This window comes from Gekko japonicus, unplaced genomic scaffold, assembly GCF_001447785.1.
Source record: "Gekko japonicus isolate JY-2015 unplaced genomic scaffold, Gekko_japonicus_V1.1 scaffold793, whole genome shotgun sequence".
Taxonomy (NCBI): Eukaryota; Metazoa; Chordata; class Lepidosauria; order Squamata; family Gekkonidae; genus Gekko; species Gekko japonicus.
In genome coordinates this window covers 378060-404479 of record NW_015167076.1, presented here as the reverse complement: position 1 = coordinate 404479, position 26420 = coordinate 378060, and the positions used below count along the sequence as shown (strand labels likewise).

The window sequence follows — 26420 nt, the reverse complement described above, 5'->3', positions numbered from 1 at the left end:
TTATAAGGAAAATTACAAATATACTAAGAACCTTAGAGAAAACTGCAAACTGATGCCCCCCTTAACACATTTACCTTAATTTTTGTTATATGAAAAGTAGAAAAAATAGCAGTGAAACAGAAAACACAAGCTTTCTTGCAAATAACATCAAATATATTATCTGGTTAGAAAAATGGTCACACAAAGGGTCGATAATAAGATCTGTGTAGCTAGATGTAATCACAGCTAGAAGTGGTAATCTTCCTTCTGTGACTGCTGGTTAGAGGTTGCTCAGTTCTCAGCATAGTTCAAGCACAGTTCTCAACAAAACTTTCAGAGTTTCCTCTGAAGCTTTTGTGCAGTTTCTGCCCCATCTCCTTCTGTTCTCGTGTCCCTTCCAGCAAAGCAGGGCAATAAGCTACTTGTTACTCAGTCCGTGAATATATGTGTTACAGTGGTTTGAGGGAGAGGTGGGAAAGTCAGCCACAAGGGAAAAGTCAGGTCAAACTGATGACAGAAGGCATGCAACAGCTGAGAAGCAATAAAAGTCCTGCATGCTGCCCTTATCCTTCCTGTCCTCTGTACCTGCAGTGACCTTTTTCATGAACAACTCTCCAAAGTTCAAAGCATTTTCGAACAAAAGGGGCTTGCTAGTATGGAAATGTTCGGCTTTTTGTTGTTTGTTTTCTGACTGCATTCAGACATCAAGAACAAACTCCAGTTGGTTATGCCAGTAACAAGCCTTCTTGCATGCTTCCTTTTCTTCTCTTCCTCCTCTTCCCCTAGATGGTAGCCAAGATCAAGTAGTTCTGGTTCAAGAGACTTTTGATCTAGTCACAGTCTGTTGTGACATCAGAGCTGGGGTGCATTAACTTACAATTTCTTTCTTGCTTGCAAATCAGGATTCTAAACCAGGATTTAATCTGTGGTTTAGAATCTCCGTTTGTAAGGCAGGGGGAAAAATGGCACTACCCTGTTTCCCCGAAAATAAGACCTACCCCCAAAATAAGCCCTAGCAGGATTTCTATGCATTTGTGGTATAAGCCCTAGTGTGTCTTCTTGAGAAAAAATAAATATAAGACAGTGTCTTATTTTCAGGGAAACACGGTATGTAACAGTAGCCAAATCTGGACTACAGAACAGAGGGCAGTAAAGTGAAGGACTCCTTAAACCAGGAGGAAGGAGTACAGAGGAAATGAGTTAGAAGAATAAAATGGATTTATTTTTGTTAAACCAGAGCTTCTTTGTGACATCTGAATCCAGCCATTATGTTCTAAGAACAGGTGGAAAGAAAATGCATTTGAGTAGACATGTGTGAACACACAGGGTTGGATCCAGCCAGTCTTTCTGCTAGTGAAAATGAAAGGAGGGGACCACCAAAAAGCATGGGGCCTCTGTGAAAAACAGCCATATGGGATGGGGACTACAGCAAAGAAGGGATTTTGCCAATATTCTCTGAAAAGGGTGTCTAGAGAAAGCCCTTGTCATTCACTTTCCTTTTTAGCAAAAAAAATGATCGAATGAATTAAGCATACGTATCCACATTAACAAAAGACCACTATAGCTTTGATTAGTAAAAGCCACCTTTCACACAACCCTTTACAGAGAATGGGCAGCCCGATCATATGCCTCATTCATGATTTTACAGATAGGAAGGTTTATTGTGGTGCTTCCATGGGATGGCTTATTCTAAGAGTAACCCAACATATTCAGATGATCTTTTTAATGTGCAGATTATATGTAGACTGAAAAAGATCCCTGGACAGCACACTGTGAATGGCAACCCAGCCACCAAAACAGTTTTAATACCCTCTGAAGAGGCACTGCTTTACTTACCATTCTATTTAGGACCGAACTAAATTTGAGGGTAGCCAACCCATATGCTTGACTGGGCTGCCATTAAGACCCAATAAATAGTGGTGCTTGGGAAGGAGATTTAAAGTCTTGTCTGCCCATCCCCAAATCTGCCTTTCTCCCATTTATTATTTATTTTGGGTCTCATAGCTCCACTGAAGAACAGCAGCTGAAGAAAAATGACTGCGGGAGCATTCCACCGCACCTGCACTTCTAGCTCTCCCCTTGAATCACGGCTTTATAGGAAAGGTAACACAACTCAGTTTGGGACTTCCTGATGTCACATGCAAGTGAACTCCTTGAGAAGAGAACTGGAATTTTGGAGGCTAAATTCACCTCCCATCGTGACCAATGTTCCCTCTAAGCTGTGGAGTCTTGTGAGCAAAAATTCTACTTTTTGAGTTACTGGCATTAAAGTTGTGAGCAAGCGATTTGGCTGCTGCATAAATCAGTTTGCTTTGAAGCCCTTCTCCCTGAGCTAAGGCAAAAATGTGTGAGCTGGAGGCTAAAAAACTGTGAGCTAACTCACACTAACTCAGCTTAGAGGGAACACTGATCATGACTCTCCCCCACACACATACATTATTATTATTGTACAACCTTTGTTCTTGTTGCTCTCAAGTCACAGCTGACATGTGGCAAACCCACAGGGTTTTCAAAGCGAGAGATGTTCAGAGGTGGTTTGCCACTGCCTGCTGCTGCATCATGACCCTAGTACTTCTTGGAGGTCTCCCATCCAAATATTAACCGGGGCTGACCCTGCTTAGCTTCCAAGTTCAGGCTAGCCTGGGCTATCCAAATCAGGGATTATACAGTTTAGACAATCACGTTCCCCCCACCAAGCCAAAACCCAAACAAAAGCATATTCATTCACCTTTCCTGCAACATGAGTAGCAAGAGATGCTCTGGCAGAGCCCTCCATTTATAGGAGCTGCAAGCCAAGACACAAAACGTGGCAGTCAGCAGCTGAGATTCTTCAAGGGAGTGCTCTGAGAAGTCTCTGTTGCTATTCACGCAACACAAGTGGGGGTTCAAGTGCCCTGTGCTCTGGGGTTTGTGGAGTGCACTGGGGAGGAGATGGGTTTGCTTTATATTTCCATTGTGTAACGTGACATACATACTTCCTGTAAGGTCTTACTGCAGGACTGGCCCAAGACATTTTGGTGACAGAGGGAGAAGATCAAAGCCCCAGCCCACCTCCTGCTACATGACATGGGGCACAATCCTTCAGAAAGTTATCCTGCGTAAAATGAGGTAGAATTTCAAGCATCTGAAGAGGAAGTGTGCCGGAGACCTTCTCTACGGGCTCTGCTCCATGGGTCAGGCTGTTCTGTCTCTCAGTTTGCCACCCACCGTGGCACCCAAAACCCACTGCTTGACCTTGCTTCAAGACAGGGCTGTCTCTGCCTTCCAACTTGAAAAGAGACAAAGCTACGTTCTGAGGCTAATTTATTCATTTCAGAGAACTGCTGCCTGTGGTGACTCTCCAAGAATCCCCAATATTTTATTCTCACTGTTGTGCTGCATCTCAGATCCGTTGTTTCTGAAGATAATATTTATGCCTTGATTTCTAAGGTCAAGCTAATTACTTGTCCTTCTGACCCAATCCTCTCTAATAGACCCTGGGGACTCATCTTTCAGGCATAATTGATGCAATTATAAATTTCTCCATCCTCCACTGAGAGACTTCCCTTGTGATTCTCTCTCTCTCTGCTTTGGGGAGTCCTATTTAAAATGAAACTTTAAACCTTAAAAAAAATAAACCTTTGATAACATCTCTCCCTGAGCATCTACCTCCTTAGTTACCTGGCTTTCTTTTACTTCCTTCTCATTGGTTAGTCCTGTTACTTAATTTGGATTATGCCTTAACAGCAGGGCTCCATTTGCACATCAAGCCCAGGATAATAATACTGTGACAGGATATTGGATCCAAATTCTTCCGTCACATAAGAGGAAGAAGGCAAGGGATTCTAAAGTGCTAGTTACATCTGACAGTGGCAAAAAAAGAAAACACTAATGCAATGATTTGAGAAGCTGGACCAAGGACTGTGGACATGAAACTGGCATTGAATAAACTGGGATTGGTAAACTGCAATACATTGAACTTTCTTGTGTACTGGTTTCCTTTTCAAGACATCTGGAGTCCGAAGGCTATGGTGAACGTATCGAAGTAGTGATATGTTACAATCAGTGCTCCCTTTCCAACCTTAAGAGATCAAAATTCTTTTAAAATCCCTATGGATGCTAGCAGGTGAACTATTTTGGTGTTGTGATGCTAAACATGTTAATTGATACTGATCCTCTGGTATCCTAAATGACTGTGCGTTCTTATAGCCCCTCCACAGCACAATTTCCTGCAAACACCTGAAAACAGAAGCTTTGTAAAGATGAAGCTATAGGCAGAAGCCATGAAGATACCTGAGGTTTGCTTTTGTCCACACTGCTCCCATTAACTGGAAAACGACGCCCTGCACCTTCCCTTCCCACTTGCCCTGCAAAGGAGCGAGGAGCACGTATGTTGCAACTGAGTCTGAACCTTCGTTAAGGCTCATGCACAGAGCAGCAAACCGAATGAAGCCAGGGAACTTCAGTAGTATTTAGTATTTCAGCTGTTCATTCTGAACCACCGAGTGGGATTGATTTACAGGAGTCGAAGAAAACCCCACAGGAATTAAGTATCTTGTGTGTTTTTGAACAGAGTTCTTGATCACAGGCAGAATCAACATAATTATTCTCATTTCCTCTCTACAGAAATATTCTATAACAGATCGCTGAGTGCTATGGAAGGATCAGCCACAAAAAGCACTCATGGCCTTTATTCTTCGGTGGTATCCTTTGTTGCTTGTAGGGAGGCTCCTCCTGCTTTGTTTCCATTATGCCTTACATTCAGAACAGACACGAGCACCGCAAACGGGGTTCCATCCTGATGCACACTCCGTTTCTACGCAACGGTCTTGCAAGACGGTTCTCCTGCATTTCTACCACGGAAACAACCTGTCCTTAACACTGAGCTCAGATTTATGGTTCTGTCCTGACGATGCCAGTTATTGCTGCTGCAGATTCATCAACAGTTTCAGTCCTCTCAGCAGGTGTTTTTAAAAAACCAATAACGAGAAAAACACCACAATCACCTTTGAACTAAACTGAAAGAGATGGAGCTCCTCAAATAAAAGGGAGGGAGGAGCCAGAAGGCTCAGCTGCAAACTACTCTCTGCCAACCTTGTTTTTTAAAACACAAACCAGATGTGATTTGATATCTGGTTTGAAATAAAGGACAGAGAGAGAAAGAGAGAGATCTGGACTTGCAACAGATAAGATGGAAACATCGCCCTAAGTAAGAGGATTCCTGACTCCTGGGAGGAATTCATACTCAGTGTCCTGGAAACCACCAAACAAGATCGTATCTACCCAAAAGAGCACAAAGTGCCACACCCTCTCTAGCAGGATCCCTTCTCTAAATAAGCTTGTTGTATTGTTGTCTTGAAACAATTCTAGGACATGAAAGTCAACATTCTCCTTTTCTTAAGGGATGCTGCACACATTGCAACAGGAAATGCATTTTCCCATACAGGTACACAGTACTGTTGCAAAGTCAGAAGCTCCCTATAGAATGCACTTGTGCCACACACAAATTTTTAACACACATTTCACCTGGAGTTAATAATGGGGTCCAATTTTAATCTGTGGCGGCAAATTTTAAATAGTCGGGCCGCACAATTAGAGGTGCAATTTATTTTTTCCCAGGCTCTTTCAGTCTTTGTGCAACTCAGACTCATTTATTCTACTGTAAGTTTTCTCACTTCCTTCAGCATCTTCAAAAAAACTGAATCAACCATCTTCTCTGTTTGCCAACAGCATTAATGATAATGATGGCTTTCAGCAATGGAAGAAAGCCAATGCATGCAATTCAGAGCCAGCCACCTAAAGATTATGGCCATAATGCAACATAACGCGAAGGGTGCTTAAAACCTATGCAATCCGTGGTCTTAAGCCTTCACTGTCACCAGAAAACTCCCTTAACACATCATGTGGTAGATACTACCACTGCAAAGGTAGCCATGAAATGAAACACAGTTTCATGAAATGAAACTTATTTAGCCAGTACGTTTCATAGAGACATTTGCAATGGTGGCTGTAAGAATGAACCGGAAAGCCCACTGAACTAAATGCACAGGAGCTACTCTTCCATTAGAAAGGAGATTCATCTCCATTTTTTTGTCTGCTATCAACTCCAAAACAACCCCATCCCCTGGCTCAATCGCTAAGCTGTCGGACTGCATTAAAAAGGCTTTCCAGCCTAAGAGCAAAAAAGTAAAACACCGAATGCTCTTACAAAATGCCTCGCTTCGGCACTCCTAACAATGTCTTGCACCCCTTCATTTTTAAAAAAATGCCAGTTCTAGAAGCCAGAAATGACTAATATGTGGCAACATTATTTATTTGTTTGTTTGTTTGTTTGTTTATTTCATTCCTATGCCGTCCTCCCCTGTGAGCAGGCTCAGGGCAAGTTAGAACCGAATAAAAACAATTATCATACATTGCAATTATTTAGTTTAAAAAATAGTAACATAACTCCCAAGATGGGGAGGGTTGATCAACAAAAGCTCCTGGATGAGCCTGTATGTATGCCCAGATGGACCAGAGAGTTGGGCAAGTGCACATCAACCACCAACAGTAGTATATCCACACACTACATGCAGATGGAAAAGAGCGGGGGGAGCAGGGGAGGCCAATGTAAATAGACACCAGCTGCCTCAACAAAGGCCTGGTGGAACAGCTCCGTTTTACAGGCCCTGTGGAATTGTAACAAGTCCCAGAGGGCCCTGACCTCACCTGGAAGAGCATTCCACCAGGCCGGGGCCAGAGCTGAAAAGGCCCTGGCCCTGGTTGAGGCTAAGTGGATGTCTTTCAGGCTGGGGACTACAAGAAGATGCTGTTCTGAGGAGCGCAAGGCTCTCCAGGGGATGTATGAGGAGAGCCAGTCTGGCAGATATGATGACCCCAGACCACATAGGGCTTTAAAGGTTAATACCATAACCTTGAACCTGATTTAGTACTCAACTGGAAGCCAATGCATCTGACGAGGCACTGGCTGGATGTGCGCCCATGCAGATGACCCAGTCAGGAGGCATGCCATTGCATTTTGTACCAGCTGAAGTTTCCGAGTCAGGGTCAAGGGCAGCCCTACATAGAGTGAGTTGCAGTAGTCCAGTCTGAAGGTGGTGACCATTGCATGGATCACTGTGGCTGTTACAGGAAGAGAGGTAGAGAACCAGTTGCCTGACCTGGCAACATTCATGACTTGGGCCTCCACTGAGTGCAGTTCTCTACTGCGCTGCTCTCACAAAACAGCCAAAAAGGATTGCATTACCTAGCACGTCCGCTCCACCTTCCCCCTTCCACACGTATAACACGCTCAGAAGAATGCTCCGGCTTCCATAGCAGAAGGGCAAAGGAGCACCAAGGCAAGCAAACAGTACAAAACTGCGCTTGCTGAGCTGTGTGTCCGGACTCAAGATTCCCAGCAGAGTTTGAGCCAGGAGCAGTCAGGTAAGGATTGTGCCACTGGACAGCCCTGGCCAAAGAAAGGAACAAAAAGGGAAAACAGCAGAAGCCACCCAGGAAACTTCCTTATAACAACAGGCCAGAGCAGATGAAACTCCCTTTACCTATTCTGTGTTATTTTGTTTGGTCCATACCAAAGGTATTATGAGACTTTGTTTCCAGATCAATGCCACTAGCTGCATTTGAACCTACAAAGATTTACAGATCAGGGCTTCTTGAGCCACAAGGAGACCCGCCCCTTGCTGGTTACCAATCGTCTTTGCCTGACTCTGCCTTCCCTGGAACTGTATCTGACACAGGGACTTCTCCTGGGGAATACTGTATTTCCCACACCCTAAAGACGACGTGTTGGATCCAAAGGTTCCCTCTGGCTAACCGTAAAGCCTTTTGCAGATGGAACATGCCCTTCCACTAGAGCAAGAGTCTTTGAGACAGGGGAAGTCTCAGTTCAAGGGAAGGACTCACCATCACTGGAACAGAACATCTGGATAAAACCCTAAGAAAAAAACCCAAAACTTTAAAAATAATTAAAACTTCTCCTGACTTCAGCAGCTTCTCACATCTAAATACACACCATAATCCTTCTGGGCCACTCTCACATACTAAGTGACCAACAAAAGGTTGGTTTATCAGCCACGAAACTGCTTCCGTGAAGATAACTACCTGAATGTGTCAAACTGCTGCCAGTTAAGCTGGTGGTTACTGCAACTGGAATGTGAGTACCATATTGTGTTTGTACAACACCCTCCCCAAAGACATTTCCACAGTACTAACATTAGTAAGTGACATTAAAACTGGCAATTTTCAGAAACAAGTGGGAGGACATTTCAACCTCCCAGGATACTGGTACTGATTTAGAAGTCACCATTCCCCCCCCCCCAAAAAAAAAGCTTCTGAAACTGATGAATTAGAATTCATCAAGAGGTTCTGATACCCAACCACCCAAGTCTGAATAATGAAATGAAATGGGACTCACCCATCATTACAGTTACAGTCTTAGGTCCTCAACATGGTGCCCTGGGGCACCATAGCACTCGTCGACACCTTTCCTAGTTACTTCCAAGTGATTTTATACCCATGTGGTGCTTTTGCCCATTATAGCTTCTGACTGACTGGCTGTGCAGATTTTAAAGAATGTTATTTTAGCAGTACTTGCTGCCACCACATCACTGGACTGTGACTGACGGTAAGCTGCAGCAGCCCTTTTGTGGCTGACCCGGCCTCCTGCAATAGCCATTTGTGGCAGCCATTTTATGCCTGTGCCCAATCACACTGTGTCAGAATGCCAAAGGTGCCTGCATGTTCAAAAAGCTTGGGGACCACTGCTATAGAGCTATTATGAACAGTCTCTGTTCTTTTCTTGATTACATTTGAATTTTTAGCTAAGTACATCTCACCCTGTTCTTTCCTGAGCTTCATGGACCTCAGACCATGGTTACATTTTTATCTTCATAATCGCATACGTACGTCTGCATGGTGAAGGCCCATATCCACTACATTCATCTGCCAAGTTCTAGTCCACAAAAAGCTCGTGCTGGAATGAAATCCTGTTAGTTTGTGCTGTGTCATTAGACTCCTGCCTGTTGTTGCTGCCACAGACTAACACGGCAACCTTTCTGAAACTATCATCGTTTAGGTCTCACACTAAAAACGGGGTGTGTGTGCGTGCGTGTGTTTGACTTGCATAGACAATGATTGTTTTTTATCGATAATGTATAAAAACAGAAAATGTGTTTTTTGCTGATTCATGTTTCCCTGCCCTTTTCAAGGGAGTCTTATGCGGTTCTTAGGTTGGGCTTTGGATTTATGTTCAACTACTTTTAATACTTGCGAGCCATTCTGAATGCTGATTCTAAGACAGGACATAATAGTTTAAAGTAAGAAAACAAATGAGGACTCTCACTGTGCAAGTAATACCCCCCCCCATCTGATTCTTAGTCACTTGGCACCGAGATTCACATATCCGTGGCTGTCACTTGCAAACATTTGCCCCACCATTCTTACCTTTTCAATTTTCTCATCCAGCATTCTGAAAAATTCCTGTTGGCTTTCAGAGATGTGCATGCTGAAACACAAGAAGAACAGCGAATTGAGAGGCTCAGAGGTATTCACAAATTGTTGCTCCTTAGACACCCACAGCTCTTATGTCTAGCTTAAGGGGTGCCACTTTCAGGAGGGAGCAGAAAATTCCACCTCCAATCTAGTGGTGTTTCTTGTCAACAATACTGGCAAAAGGACCTAGTGGTTAACATACAGCACATTTTATTTATTTATTTATTTATTTATTTAAAAAACATAAATTTTATTAATTTTCAAAATTATAGCATACAAAGTAATAGGATCAATTCAACGAGCTACAGCAGTTGATAACCACAGAGCATCACAATAGCAAGAACATCAACGTCTAAATATAGTCTTATGAACTCAAAGAACTTTTATTGACCTCTTGACTCGAATTATTTATTTAATTCATACCCCGCCCTCCCCGCGAAGGCAGGCTCAGGGTGGCTTACACAATTTGATATGTAAATAACAATTCAAATCCACATTAAAATAATCTAAAAACAGTTCAATTATAAACAATTCAGTGTCATAAAGTGCTAGAGATAATTAATTGCCCTGCCCTAAGTCTGATGCACCAACCCAACAACAACAGCATGTCACAATTTAAAGGACCCTGCCCTTCCCCATGCAAGTGATCCTAACAGTCCTGAGGCCGTAAACCTATGCACGCTTGCTTGAGAGTAAGCTGCAATAAATGCAGTATCTAAGTAAATATATATGGGATTGGGCTGCAGTCCTATGCACACCTATTTCTACATCAACATGTACAGATGTGAGCTGTAAGGATGCAATCGTGTTCACTCTTACTTAGTGTTGAATAAGCATGCATCGCAGGCCGAGAGAATACAGCTCCCCCGAAGAGGGGAGAGGAATGGTTGGGTCGGCTCCCCCTCTCCCCCCTTTCCAGAAGAAGCCACTTGGGCAGGAAGCAGAAATGGGAAAGGGAGGCAGACCTGACAGAGAACTCTGAACTCATCTGTCGCATGTGCTGCTCAGAGGCTGAAATAGGGAGTGGTGAAAGTAGAGGTTCCTCAAGACTAACAAATGGGGCAGGGCTAGCAAGGGAAAACTGGCAGCACTGCCAAATCCAGTCCCTCCACTCACTACACCCCACTCCTCCTCAACAATTTAAAAAGGGGGTAGGGGGAATCCTTGCATGCATTCCTTTTTTTCAGGCCTATAGCCAATTGCAGGTGGCATCCAATGAAGCTGATGGGCGGCAGACTGACGATGGACAAAAGGAAATACTTCTTTACACAGAGAGTGATTAAAAGGTGGAATTCACGGCCGGAGGATGTAGTGACGGCCAAAGAAATAGACAGCTTTAAAAGGGGGATTAGATAGTTTCATGGAGGGCAGGTCTATCAGTGGCTACTAGCCATGGTGACTAAAGTGAATTTCCACATTCAGAGGCAGTCAAGCCTCTGAATCCCAGAGCCAGGAGGCAACATCAGGGGAAGGCCTCAGCATCTATGCCCTGTTGTTGGCCCTCCAGAGGAACTGGTTGGCCGCTGTGTGGACTAGATGGGCCACTGGTCTGTTTCACTGCAGGGCTCTTCTTGTGTTCTTATAGCAGGTAGCTGGAGGAGGAGGAGGAGGAGGAGGAGGAATTATAACAGCATGGGGAGAGGAAAATGACCAAACATGGGGCGACAATGGTGTTGGTGAAAGGCACCTAAACGCTATCAGTGCTACAAAGCACGTCAGCCACTGACTGAGCCATACTTTTACCTATCCAAGAATCCCCATGCAGTTTCCAAGCCCACAACAGCTCATAATAAGTTGACAACTCAAAACGAACCTCATCAGCCACAACATGCTGAGCTATACATGTGGCAATTACAGTTCATGGGCATGCATGTGCACTAGAGACCAGGCATATCCACACAGAGAAAACTTTAGAGTTGCAACTCTGAGATTGGCTGGAGGGAGGTTGAAACCACCAGAACGGCATCTTGTATTTTGAAAAAGGCCCTTTCCCCAAAGGTAAAACAGGGACTGTGATTTAGCAGGAGAAAGTACGGGGAGGGGGGGGGAGGCCTTTCCTGGGTAAACAGCAGTCATTGAGGCATACGTATCACAGGGCTACATTCTGGCAAGACTCGAGAAAAAAATTTCTCTTAAAAGCCCTGTTGGGATGAAGATGGAGCCTGGTGGATAGACACGTGCCTGTGTTGAAATGTAGTAATTTTACAAAGCCTCCCATAGAACAAATCAGCAAGACAAGCAAAGCTACTGCAATTTACAGCTTTACCCTCAAAGGCCCTTCTGTAGAGCTCAGATTTAGCACAGTAACTCTTTACATTATACTCATTAGAAATTTCTAGTATACACTGACATTTCCCAGGTTTCCCTACTCGCCCCCTCCCCTTCACTTCTCTTAAGGCAGGAGGTTGGATAATTTACTTCCATTAACTCCAGTGTACCATGGGGCCCAGGTCAGTGAGACTATGTTTCACAGTTGTGTGCAGGACTGGAAAAAGAAAATACTATTATTAGTTATTGGTAATGTGCTGTCAGTGCGTTTGTGTGGTACAGGATGCAAGATGACAGACCCTGCCCCAGGGGAGCTTAAGAGGCAAACACACACCGTTAAGGTCAGAGGCTTTGACAAAGTCAGAGGACACAGGAGGCTGAGCGGATGTGCTCTGGACATTTGTGTGTGTGTGTGTGTGTGTGTGATTGGATAGCCCAGTCATAAAATTCACAGGAAAAAAATAAACTCGGGCTTGTTTCTTAAGGGGGTCCGGAATATGTGAAAACCTCAACTCTAGAATCAACGTTTCAAAGGAAGCGAGGTACCGAATGACAAGAGGACCACTTTACATGCTTCGTGCCAGATGTTTTCCCCTCCTTCCTTCATTCATCACGAACACATAGTGTTGTCTCTCTCATTTTTCATTCTGCCTTTTAAAAAATTAAATAGGCACAGCTCAAAAGCTTGCATGCTTATGCCACAAGGGATGCACAGGATGCTGCAACTCGACAAAGAGCACAGAAAGACAGGGCAGAATGGGGCACTGGCCACAACATTCAGCTTCCTTAAAATCTTGCATTTGAAAGAAAAGGCAAGTTTCTGGTCCTTATTTTTTTACAGATATGCTTGAAAGTGCTTGCCAAAATCTCAGAGGAGCAGCTACAGAGCTCCCAGTGGACCACAGGCACCCAGCACAGCTCCTAGCCCTTTCCCAAACAGCAAAAGTAATGTAAATGGCACAAAAGAGACACAGGGGCAAACTACACAATCTGTTTCTTCACTCAGTTACACGAGTTTGCCCATGTTCCTCGCAGACCCACATGCACAGATACTTCACATAGAACAGCATAATCAGAGAAATAATTCTTCCCCCATGCAGTCTAGGGGGAGGCTGTTCCAAGTCTGTTTGCCCCCCCCCCCAGTTCTCTGCAGATGCTGTGTAGCTGTGAGAAACACATGCAAGCTAGCATAAACAAGTGAAGAAACAGATCACATAGTTTGCCTCACACTTACAAATGAAATGACAGAAAATAAAAGGAATGTTGTAAAACTCAGCAAGCCTTTTTGAGTAGGGAAGTTGGATTGTCTAGGTGCAGAATACCTCCTAACTCAGCATACCAGCTGGTACGCTTCAAGGGAACAGACTATCTACACCCTTTTAGTGCCATATTAAAAACAGAGCCACCGGGCAGCATGTGACAGTCAAAGCCCAAATTTTAGAAAGCTATTTCTGAGCTATCTACCAATACCACAGTAGATAAATCCTCAATGAGGCTTAAAATGAACATCTACTATGCAGTGAACCCCAGCCTTTTGATGCCCAGGATCCACTTTTTAACCCCCAGGCAGCAGCATGGGATCCACTGGTGTTCTGAGCATGTGGCAGGAAGTCATGTGACAGAAAGAGTCTGCATTCTGACCTCACTTAGTGAGGGTAGACTCCCTGCTACAGGTATTGCATAGAGAACTGCATAACTGACTGATGGAGGGGGGACGTGACTGGGACAGAATGAGAGGACTGGCCGAAAGAATGTAAGAAAACATTTTTGTGAGACATCTCTGAACATCTCTGTGCTGAAAATGAGTCCTGTCCTTAAAGACTATTGTAGTAGATGATCGACTATTCGAACGGCCACTCACAATGTGAATCTTTAAGTTCAGTACTGTATGACCACCACATTCCCTCCCACCTTCATTCATAATAAACACACAATGCTGAGAAAATGGGGGTTCAATTAAAAATGCAAGTTTGTACAGGAAGAATTTATTTCTACTTAGTGACTGCATTTACGTCTTGCTTTTCTTCCCAGTGGGGACCCCAAGTGTCTTACATCATTCTCCACTCCTCCATTTTATACTAGGGGGGGGGGGCGCCTAGGCTGAGAGAGAGAGAGAGAGAGTGGATGGTCCAAAGCCACCCAAGCAAGCTTCCACAGCAGAGTGGGGAATCACACCTGGGGTCTCTCAGATCTACGTCTGACACTCTGTCACACTACAAGGGCTCTCAAAATTGTAAGCCAAACAACAACAAAAAACCCCAGAGCCGTCAACTACCAAGGAATGGAAACACAATTTGCAAACTGATTTTAAGGAAGAAAAATCACCATTCAAAACCTACAAGGCCTGCTTCATTCAACTAAATTACTATTTTATTATTTATGTACGACCAGTGTACATTTTCTTTTCATACAAGCGCGCGGGGGGACAGGGGGGGGGGACTTTTGCCCTGAGGAACCAACGCAAGGAAGACAGAAGCAAAGATTAACAAAAAAGGGGGATAAAATGTAAGTAACTGCCATCGCATACTGAGACTTCCTCCTTACAAATTCCATGTGGAAGATGGTTAGTTCAAACAAGGCTTGTCTGTGCCCTGAGCCAGTTCTCTCCACGACCACAACTGCCCTTTGAAAAAATTGGCTGTGTGCTACCCTTTCATCATGAGGGACTGATCTGGAAGAATTCAACAATTTGAAGTACCAAAGGTGGCTTATCCTGTTAATAAGCCAGCGAGGGCTCTTGAAGAAGGGGCACTGATGGCCAGGGTAGCAAAATGATAGCCACACAGATATGGTCCCTAACCTCCCCTCCCCAAGATATGCAGAGCATGAGAGAGAGAGAGATGGTTCCATTATGCCACTTATAAAAGGTGATGCAGCAATTTAATTTTGTAGCAGCGGATGGCCTGGCCTGACATGCGGACAGCATGAGAAACAGCCAGAACTGCCAGAAAGCCTGTCTGCCCTATAATGACATCCAAGGTGGCTGGACTTTAGCATTTGAAGTTCAAGTCTGCCCCTTCTGTGTTCCAGATGGCAATACAATAATATTTGCTCACATAACAAAGGCTTAATTTTCAGGAAAGCCAGACAAGTCTATCCCCACAGTTAACGAATGTGTTCAAAACCTCCCAATACCCACTGCTACAAGCCTACTATACTTCCACCACTATTTAAGTGATTTCATTTACCAAACAATTTGAGGGAGGGAAAACAAATGTACAAAAATAAAAAAGTACCCTTCTTATTTATTTGGTACTTTTAAAATCCTACTTTCCCTCCAAGGAGCTCAGGAAAGCATACACGGTTCTTCCCTCTTCCCTCTCACCCCCACAATAACCCTGGGATGCAGACTAGGCCTAGAGAGTGGACGACTGACCCCAGCTCATCCAGTGAGCCTCATAGCTGAGTGGAGATCAGAAACTGTCTCGTCCAACTGTTACATCAGGCGGGTACAAAAGGTTATCAGTACATTCAGTTCCTGAAAGACAATGGCTCAGCCATGGCAGCATTTGGACTTTATCACCGACATGAGCAATGTTCCCTCTAAGCTGAGTTAGGGCGAGCTAGCTCACAGTCTTTTAGCTTCTGGCTCACACATTTTTGTCTTCGCTTGGGAAGGATGGCTCCAGAGCAAACTAATTTATGCAATAGGCAAATCACTGGTTCACGACTTTAATGCCAGTAGCTCACAAATTCACAAAGTAGAATTTTTGCTCACAAGACTCCACAGCTTAGAGGGAGCATTGGACATGAGCTGTGGAGACGTAGGTCAGATCGGCATTCTCTCTTCACACAAGCATGAAGGTTTGCCAACCTAAGTAAAATAAATCCTTTATTTTGAAACAACAGTGGGGCCATTATATACACACAGTAAGTGGACCTCCACCCTGACCTGGATGGCCCAGGCTAGGTCAGTGTCATCAGATCTCAGAAGCTAAACAGGGTTTGCCTTGATAGTCAGCCGTGTTGGTCTGAAACAGTAGAAAAAATTTAGAGTCCAGTGGCACCTGGGTTAGTACTTGGATGGGAGACCACTAGGGTTGCCAGCCCCCATGTCTGGGAGGGGGTTCCCCTGCTTCCGAGGGCCTCCAATCTGCTGCTGGCCAACTGGCCGGCAGGGGAAACACCCACCCCAAAGCCCACCTCCATGCCACGGCCACCCCTCCTGCAGAGATTTAAAGGCAGCTGATTGGCAGGGAGCACGTGGCCCGCCAATCAGCTTGAGGGCCCTTTAAACCTTTCAGCAGGGAGGGAGGGAGCTGTTGCTGGCCACAGCTCCAATCCCAAAAAAGATCCTTTAAAGGGTCTTTTTGCAAATGGGGTGGAGGCTGCGTTGTGTGGGCAAAGCTGGTTTCCTAGTAGCGACTGCTTGGGATTCAGGCCTGTGTGCTGCCACCCTACACATTGATTTTACTTTTATAAGCAGAGCTGCAGCCAGCGACCTCCAGCTGATCAGTGGGCCACGTGCTCCCCACCCATCAGCTGAAGTCCTTTAACTCTCTGCAGGATGGGAGGGAGAGAGGTGGCCGTGGCTTGGGAGTGGGGCTTGGGGGCATCCCTGCCCACCCCTGGAATGCCCCTCAAATCCCCCCGCTGGAGCAACGAAAGGACCTGGCAACCCTAGACACCACCAAGGAAGTCTACAGTCGCTACACAGAGCCAGGCAGCTGTAAACCACCTCTGTATGCTGTGCAAACCTTAGAGGTTTGCCCTAAGTCAGCTGCAACTTGAGGGCACCACCAACCGGGGTTCCACAGGACAGCACCACCTGTAAAATACAAGCCAGCTGATTTTCAATTATGAACACAGCTATTAAATCAGAATGTAAAGTGTCGACTGGAGGTAACATTTCTTCCACAGCACAATGAGGCATACAAACAACTATTCTGGAAAAAAAATAGGAGTCCAATTGTATAATTCAGTTCTCTTCCCAACTTCTCTTTAAAGGTCCTTCCTGTATAGCCAGGGGGCTGAGACTGAGGCAACTCCCTAAAGATACTGTCAGTCACTCTGTGGTGTCACTTCAAAAAATTTTAGTTGACGGGAGATCAATTGCACTCTCTTTTGGCTGAAGGCTTGGATCCAGCCAAAAATCTCTGCTGATGGAAAAATTTCAATCAGCAGAGTGAGATGTCACTACCTCCCCTCCCCCTGCAGCCCAAGGTGCCCCCCAAATGCTAGACCTGGGGGACAGGAGACCCCCCCCCCCGAAACAGCATGAGGGGGAACAGGTGGACTGCTGTGCTAAGGGGAATTGGCAAAAATCAATCTCTCCCCTGCAAAGAGAAATTATCAGCAAGATCCAACTCGATCATTGTGTAACAGTATAGTAAGATCTACCATCTTACTATCAATCTATTAAGTTATTTTTCTGGAAGATCCAACTCGATCATTCTGTAACAGTATGGATGTCTTCAGATCTACCATTTTACTATCAATCTATTAAGTTATTTTTCTATCAATCTATTGAGGGCTGATTCAGACAATTTTCTCCAACACATGGGTAAAGGGCCAAGTGCACAATGTCCCACTTCTACACAGTCATTAACAAGCGTGAGGTATACATAGCATCTAAAACCCAACACAAACTGTATGTTGGATGCTGACGTGATATAGCTTGAACCTGAGGCATGCCGGCTCTCACATACATAAAACTCCACACAAATGTTATGCTCAGGTGTGGACATCTGACAGGCCTAGAGATGGAATGGGTACACTCGGTGGTAGCACAGGAAGGCAGCATCTCTCAAGTGCAGCACTGCCTGAGGCAGGTATTTCTGTCACTTTGAAGATAGCTAAAATGCCTGTTTGAATACCGAAAAGATTAGTTCTGAAATGGATTATAAATGTAGGTCGATAAGTTAGTTAGCTGTTGGAAAGACGATTCTTAATCTACCTTCAGAAGATGAACCAGCTTTCACTGAAAGGACAAGCACTTTTGGATTTCACTATACCTAAGGCACTCCCAGGTGCCCTCTCTCAAGCGTTAGAGCTCAGATAGCCCCTTGGTTTACTGAGGGGCTACGGGCAATATAAAGGACAAGGGAGACAGCTAGAGCAACAGTGAAGGAAGAATGAGGACAGATCTGATACAACATGGGGAAAAACCTCATTTTAAAGCTTATTCTTTGGCAATGACAGTGGCAAAGAAACAACACTTTCGCACCACTGTTGTGTTTACACAGTGTAGGCCAGTAGAGTTTTTCCATGGGGGTCAGAGGCCTGTTGTGATCTGGCCTGCAGGAGGACATGGACTGCTCAGTGGCCCACTGTGACCGCTTTGCTCAGCACTTTGCAGACAAAATCTTTCACATCCTGTCTGATCTGGACTCCACGTTAGCAGTAACAGGGTTAGATGCTGCCAGAGTGCTGAACTGTCCAACTATTTGGGACATTAGTTGTTGTAGATTTTCCGGGCTGTATGGCTGTGGTCTTGGCACTGTAGGACCTGACGTTTCGCCAGTAGCTGTGACTGGCATCCTCAGAGGTATAAAACAGAAAGATGGAGTACTCTCTGTGTCAATGTGAGAAGAAAAACGGTAGGCAGGTAATTTATATCTACTCCGGAAGGTGGGGTAGGGCTGAGCCATTATCTTGTAGGAGTCCCCCAGGCTGTGACATGCTAATGGAGGAGCTTTCCTGAAGAGGTTCTTTTGCATATGGATTGGCTGTTGAAATTCTAATCTTACCTGTAGTGGTGTTGTGAGATGTAGAGCATTTTGTGTTTTTTTAGGACTGGAAACCATGCCCTATTTATTTCGACAACATATTTGGGATACTTTCCTGTTTATTCAGTCTAAGGATGGGGACAGGATCCCTGGAGGCCCACCACCCTGCTTGTATGACCTGCGTCCTTCCTGGTTACTCAGAGCTTCCGGGGGGGGGGGGGAGCTGGCTGACTGGGTTCAAGAGGTAGTTAATGCTTCCTTAAGAGAGGGGAGTGGTTGCCTCAGCCTTGAAACAGGCTATGGTGCATCCACTTCTAAAGAAGGCCACCCTTGACTCAGGAGATTTTAATAATTATCAACCAGTCTCAAATGTTCCATTCTTGAGTAAGGTGATTGAAGGGGTGGTGGCTGGACACTCCTCACTTTCCTGGACGAGGCAAATCGTTTTAAACCCTTCCAGTCTGGGTTTAGGCCTGGTTATGGGACTGAAACAGCCTTGGGGTTGCCCTGGTAGATGACTTACTCTGAGAGATGGACAGAGGCATTGTGTCTCTGTTGATTCTCCTGGACCTCTCAGTGGCTTTTGGTACCATCAACACGGTATCCTTCTGGACTGCCTATCCGGGCTGGGATTGGGAGGCACCATGCGGTGGTGGTTCCCATCCTACTTGGAGGACAGATTTCAGAAGGTGGTGCTAGGACACTGCTGCTCAGCCTCTTGGCCTTTGACTTATGGCATCCCATAAAGTTCCATCTTGTCCCCATATTCTTTAATGTCTACAAGAAATGGCTGCGTGAGGTCATCCAGAGATTTGGGCTGAGCTTCCACCAATATACAGATGACACTCGGCTCTATCTCGCTTTTCCAGATGATCCCAGGGAGGCTGTAGAAGTCCTGAACTGGTGCCTGGAGGCTGTTTCGGACTAGATGCAGGCTAATAAACTGAAGCTTAATCCCAACAAGATGGAAGTGCTAATAGTCGGCAGAAAGTCTGACCTGGGATGTTCTGGATAGGGCTGCACTCCCCTTGAAGGAACAGGTTTGTAGTCTGGCTGTGTTCTTGGACCCAGGGCTACTTCTGGATAAGGAGGTGGCAGCTGTGGCCAGGAGTGCCTTTTACCAGCTTTGACTGGTTAGCCTGCTGTGCCTTTCCTGGACAAAAAAGATCTGGCCACTGAAGTACATGCCCCGGTTACATCTAGATTAGATTGGTGCAATGTGATACACATGCAGCTGCCCTTGAGAAGTGCTCACAAACTTCGGTACGTACAGAATGCTGCAGCCAGAATGTTGACTGGAATGGGTTATAAGGACCATATAATTCCAGTCTTGGCTCATCTACACTGGCTCCCAATTTGTTTCCAGGCACGATTCAAGATTTTCAAAGCCCTGTACAGTGTGGGACCAACTTACTTGAAGGATCACCTACTCTGTTATGAACCTGACCGACCACTGCGGTCATCTTGGGAGGCCCTGTTTTGGGTGCCCCTGCCTTCTGAGATTAGGTGGGTGGCAACTCGGGAGAGGGCCTTCTTCGTCATGGCACCAAAGCTCTGCAACCCTCTCCACCAAGGAGACTCATCTGACCCCTTCTGCTGCCGTCTTTTGGGTGCAGACTTTTTTTATTTCATTGGTCATTCCCTCAATGATCCCTCCTTCCTAACCAAAGTTTTAATTGATTTTTTTAAATGTTTTGTATGGATTTTAACTCTGTTTTTTAATTATTTTAATTATGTGTGTTGTGGGGGGGTTATTTTAATGATTTTAAGATGTGATTTTATCATGTATGTTTTAAATTGTTAGCTGCCTTGGTGGCCCCTTATAAGGGCAGAAAAAGCCCTTTTTTGCAAATAAAAATAAAGATCATAGCAGATTTATCTGAATATTGGGGAAAACTGATTCTATATCAACATTTATAGATACACTAGGTATGAAGCATAATAGACAACTCACTCAAGAGCTATCAGTTCCTGCAAAAATAATCCGTCATCACTACCAACAGAAGTTGTGTGCCTTAGATCCCTATGAACAATTCTGGACAGGTTGCTACGAATTGCATTCGTTTCTAATCTATCTAGAAATATCAATAGTCTAATAATTGTTAGATTACTTCTAATTCTCAAATTAACAATTCTTTTTTTTAATTAACAATTTTTATTCATTTTTAACCAATCCAACAAAGAGAAAAAATAATACAACACAACCAACATTTCAAAAAACTTGAACAGGTACGGTAGTGTATGCATACAATGTAGATATAGTTTCGTCAAATTACTGATACAATTGCAAAGTTTGAAATAATATATACAAAAACCCCATTAAAAGTATAAAAACTTTTCATAATATGAATGCCGTGGTACTATATCATATTCTGTTAAATATTGTATAATAGGAAACCATATGGCTTGAAATACTTTTTGTTTACCTTGCAGGTTTTGTAATGTGGTATTTTTTGAAATCTTACTATGTACAAAATGCTCCCATAGCTTCTGTTGCCAACTATGCAGAGATGGAGGTTCTTTTTGTTTCCACTTTTGGGCTATGGATATTTTTGCTACAGCAAGAAGTATTGCTATCTGTGTTTTACTACATTTGTTATCGATAGAGATTAGACCTATTTCTAAAATCACTGATTCTAAAGATGCAGGTAAGGTGATTCCAGTAATAATCGCAATTTGTGCCAAAATTTGTGACCAAAAACTTTGTATTGAAGGACACGACCGCCAGCAATGTGCATAATCTCCTAATTGACCGCATTGTTTCCAGCACATACCCGGGATTTTAGGATTTATTCTATGCAATATTGTGGGGGTTAGGTACCATCTATGTAGTACTTTGAAAGTACTGAATCTTATGTTGAATACATAAGAGTTAATGTTAGGTAATGCCCAGATTGATTGCTAAGTTTCCAAGAGATATTCTTGTTTACAGTCTAAGTGCCATTGCTTTTGACTTAACATCCAAGGGCTGTTTCTCTTATTTACTAAAATCTTATACACTCTAGAAATTAGCCCTTTTAATTCTTCAGATTGTCCTTTAAGAAGGAGCTCAAACTCTGTTAGAGGGTCAAAAAAGACTTTTTTGCTTTTTAAAGATTGTAGCATGTCCGCCATCTGTAAATATTTGAAACAAGGTATTTGTTTTCCCACTTTGTTTTCTATTTCTAATTTGGATATAGGGTGTCCTTTGTGGATGAAGTCATTCAGACATCTAAATCCTACTGTGCTCCAATCTTCAAATGCTCCTTCTTCCTGCCCAGGTGGGAACCAATCCTGTTTAGTATACTTTGAGAATCTGGAAATTAAAGGTAAGAGTAAAGATCTATTTCTTGTCCAGATATCTATGTAGGTTTTTAAAAATTCATTTTGTATTGTCGTAATATGTTTGTTTCGTATAGCATCCCAAAGTATTTCAGGTATTGTAATATTTCCTAATTCTGCTTCTTGTATATGTTGCCAGCTTATATTGGATTTTGTTTTCAAAATTCTCACAATATTTGATATCTGGTTTGCCTCATAATAGAGTTTTAAGTCCGGGAGGTCTAGTCCCCCATCTCTAGTTTTGCATTTTAGAGTGTTAAATTTTATTCTGGGTTTTTTATAGTCCCAGAAAAAGTCTGTTAGCATTTTTTGCCATTTTGCTAGGTCTGTGTTATGTATACTTATAGGGAGGGCCCTGAACAAAAATAAAAATTTTGGTAGAATAAAGCTTTTCATAATGTTAATTTTATCTGCCCAGGAAAAAGTTTCTTTGCTCCATTGTTTAAGTTGAGCTTGTATTTGTTGGATTACTTGAAAAAAATTGCATTTTTGTAGGTCTTTCAAATTTTGTGGGATCATTATACCCAAGCATCTCCATTTATCAAAATTCCAGGTATAATTATAGGATTTTTGTAGTTTTTTTACAGTAGCTTTGTCAATCTGTATTGGAATAAGATTTGATTTTTTTCCCATTGATTGTAAGACCTGTCACTTCTTGAATTTCTTGAAAGGTTTATTGTAATGCCTTTATTGATTTTTCAGGGTTTGATATTAACAGGTCATCTGCATAGAGACTTAGTGTATGTTCTCATTCTCCGAATTTGATTCCCGTGATATCTGGATTATTTTTGATTAAATTGGCCAAGGGTTCGATAGCTATTGCGAATAGCAATGGTGACAAGGGGCAACCCTGTCTTGTTCCTCTTTGCATATTAATTTGTCTACTTAGTGCTTTGTCTACTTTTACTCTTGTCATAGGATTATTATATATGGAACTGATGGCATTAAGAAATTTTTTCCCAAAGTTCATTTGTCTTAACAGATGTTGTAAGTACTCAATACTCACACTATCAAATGCTTTTTCTAAATCCACCGTAAATAGGACCGCAGCTTGTTGTTGTCGTTTGCAATGAGAGATTATATTTAAGATTCTGTGTATGTTGTCCATCATGGAGCGATTTGGCATGAACCCAGTTTGGTCTGGGTGTATATAATCTGTGATGATCTTCTGAAGTCTTTTAGCTAACACTGTAGAGAAAATTTTGGCGTCGCAGTTCAGCAATGCTATTGGTCTGTATGATTCCGGTTTTTCTTGGTCTTTATTGTCTTTTAATATTGTCGTTATAAAGGCTTCTCTCCAGGAAGGTGGTTTTTCTCCTGTATTCAATATAGTATTACATAGTTTAGTTAATGGAAGTTTCAGTTCTTTTAAGAATGTCTTATAAAATTCTGGGATATAGCTGTCACAACCAGGAGCTGTATTTACTTTTAGGTGTTTTACTGCTTCCGTTATTTCTTCTTTAGTAGTCATGTTGTGTTTTGTGTTGCATTCTCCATATGTCATTCAGGTGGTGTTTTTTCAAAATTTCAGAGAATTCAGTGAATCTATTTTTAAAACTTGTCTCTTTTGTTTTCGGATGAGATTTGTCTAGTTTTTTATCGACAATCATATTGCAATCGCCTCCTATTATCACCAAACCTTCTTGAAAATTGTTAAGCTTAGACATTGTTTCTTCAAGAAAGTGTGCTTGGTGATCATTTGGAACATATATCGATGCTAATGTTATTTTTTCTTGATCTAACATACCTTTAACAAACATATCTACCCAATGCATCTGCTAAACTGTCTGAGCATATAAATTTAACTGTTTTTGCCAGTAGTATGGCTACCCCTTTCGCCTTAGATGAACCATATGCCTGAAATTGTTGATCATATTGTCGAGATTTTAAAACAACCTGTTCATCTTTTCTTAAGTGTGTTTCTTGTATCATTACAATATCCGGCCGTGCTTTCACTATGACCAAGGTTATTCTCCTGCGTTTTATACAATTGTTCAAACCACGGACATTTATCGAAAGGATTTTATAATTTTCCATAACCTTTTTGTATTGGAAAGTTGTGTGTAGACTTTGTGTATAGTGTAACCCACGGCAATAAATTTAAAACAACTGTATTACACAAAATTTTAACCAGTAATCCAATATGCTGTGCAGATTTTATCTAGTCACTTAGTAACTTACACTTGACTTTAACAAACAACTAACAACAACAAATAACAATTAACAATCTTCCACTCCCACCCTAACTCCCTCTTTTCCCTCCCGCCTTCCCAACTTAATGTTGTGTTTATTTAACTTTAACACTTTGATTTAAAGGAACCAACCGTCCTGAATACTAAATATTTAAAATTAAAAAAAGAAATAAAATTGAGAAACCAGGAGCCAACTCCTGCGAGGTGGCTAGATAGCTAAAGGCTATCACCCGGTTTCTGTTCCTGGGAGCAAACAAACACCTACTGCCCCCCTTCCCCCCCCCCGGAATTGTATTAGTTTACTTTCCACCCTTCTATAACTCGTATTACTTCCAATAGTATTACTATCTAACAATAAGTAATAATATGCATTTTATGATCAGATAATATAATTATATACTTATGAAGTGCCAGTGCGAACAGGAATTTTACTGGATTTTAGAGGGGATAATGGAAAGAAAATTTTCCTCTTGTATGATCTTCTTTCTTCTTGTTCCATTGGGACTTCTTGCTGTAAAATATTCAGCAGTTCTTTTCCACTCTCCTCATCGCTGGCATATAGATGTAGTCCTTGATGATAAACGTACAGTTTTCCTGAAGGTAGCCACCGGTATTTTTGATGCATGTCTTGTAGTTGTTTAGTTACTGTTTTATGTTTTCGTCTTATCTCCAAGCGTCTCTGGGGACATCTGGAAATATTGCTATTTTTTCTCCTTCAAACATGAACGTTTCTGCTTGTTTCACTTCCATGAGAATGTGTTTCCTCACTCTTACATCTGGGATCATTGCTAAAATGTCCCTGGGGACCATTCTCTTTGCATTTATTTTAGGTCCTAGTCGTGCTGCATAAGTTATAATTGGGTATATGCCTTCCTCTAGTTGTAAAGCTTTGGCTATAAAGGAGGCTATAAACGTGATTAGGTCTCCATTTTTCTCTGTTTCTTCTTGGAAACCACGAAATTTTAAATTTGAGGCTTTCTGTTCTGTTTCTACAGAGATTAGTCTATCATTATGGCTACTAACATGATCATATAACAGTTTGATATTTGCCTGGTTTTCTGTGCTTTTCTCCAGCGCTGTATCTGCTTTCGTGATTGCTTGTGTTACAGATAGTTGTACTTCTTCTACTCTGGTCGTTAGCTTGGAGATTTGTTCAGTCAAGCTGGCTTCCACTGATTTTAAATAGTCCAGTACCAGCGTGTCTGTTGTTTGCTGTGCCTGTTTCTCCGGTGCCTTAGCTGTCGTCGCCATTTTAGGTTCTTTCTGGAACGGCAGGCCACGGTGAGTTTCTGTTTCAAAATGTTCTTTAATCGTTCATGTGTTGCCAGAAATTGCTTTATTCTTCGGCGGATCTGTTTTGCCCATACCAAGGACGTTTTGTAGTAGCGTGCGGGTGAATTAACTTTTTTAAAGCTGAAGGGGGATTGGCGAGAGCAGGAGCAACAGAGTTATGCGACCGCCATCTTTGGTAGCTTCGCCACGCCCCCCAAATTAAAAATTCTTTCATTTATGTTTTTTTTTCTTTGACTTTCACATTGAGATTTGTTTTATACAAGAGTTTTCTTCTCTGCCCTTGTTTTGTTTTATGTGTAATCAATCATTTCATGTCTTGACTTCTAGACTGCTCATTTAAAGAAAACAAAACACAGTCAAGCACTGGAAACTTCCTGCTTGGCTTGATTTACCATTGACTGGGCTCTGGGGAAACGTACCCCTGCTAGAGCGGCAGCAGCAAGTGTGTGGGGGGAATAGGCAAGAACCAGGTCCACACACTGATTTTTGCCCCCCTTGCTGCCGCCCCTCCCATTTTATCAATTTCTTCTATCACAGGTGTGCCAAAGCACGGCACAGCAGCCGTTGCCCACTCTCCTGTGGCTCAGACTCTGCCTTTCCTGTCACTGTCCTTTTCTTAGCCCAGCTTTGCTGTAAGGCTCTGGTACAGCTGAGCTGCGAAAATGTCCTTTAAAAGGTTGAGAGGGCGGGCAGTGGTGCATGGCAGCAATCTGCCCCATGCCATTTCCTCCTTTCATATTGGCTGCAGGTACAAAATCCAAACAGACGCTCTACCTGCAGCCACCCCATAGTTCCCCTTTGAACCAGAGCATAGGAGGATTTTTGAAAAGCGAGTTCACAGAGGGAACCCCCGGAAGTCCATGAATCGTGTTTAGAATGAACACAACATCATGCAGACGTTCTTGCAAAAATGCAAGGGCTTCCTGCTCACCAGGCAGGGGGAAATCCCCTTGTGGAAACAGCCAAGGACACAACCTGAACCTAAAGGGGAGGGCTGATGGCCGCTCACCAGGACGTCAGCCATACAATCGTCTCTGTTTAAGGTGAAGACTGTCCTATCTGGCTGTCAAAGTTTTATGACATGGGAATTTCCATGGTACACTTTGAATGCAGTAAGTTTGCTAACAAATGTCCTAAAGACACTGTAAAAGAATAAGTAAAGCAAGCTGGTTTTTTTTCCAGTGGAGTAGACTTTATTGCTTAGAAAACAATAACACCATGAAGTCAT

The 26420-nt window shown here is 43.1% G+C and overlaps 1 protein-coding gene across 3 annotated transcripts in view; it reads right to left on the bottom strand.

Moving 5' to 3' along the window:
- The window catches only part of LOC107111758 (chromosome unknown open reading frame, human C1orf21), a 208388-nt gene that overhangs the window by 13566 nt on the left and 168402 nt on the right, over positions 1-26420 (bottom strand). For 2 of the 3 annotated variants that reach the window (XM_015412781.1, XM_015412782.1), the window contains exons 5-6: positions 9403-9463; positions 7334-7408 (exon numbers count right to left, since the gene is read on the bottom strand). In XM_015412781.1, coding sequence (XP_015268267.1) covers positions 7346-7408; positions 9403-9463 — 124 coding nt within the window. In that variant the 3' untranslated portion in view covers positions 7334-7345. Of the gene's footprint in view, positions 1-7333; positions 7409-9402; positions 9464-26420 lie in introns of those variants that run through there. The other variant, XM_015412783.1, reaches the window with a different exon arrangement.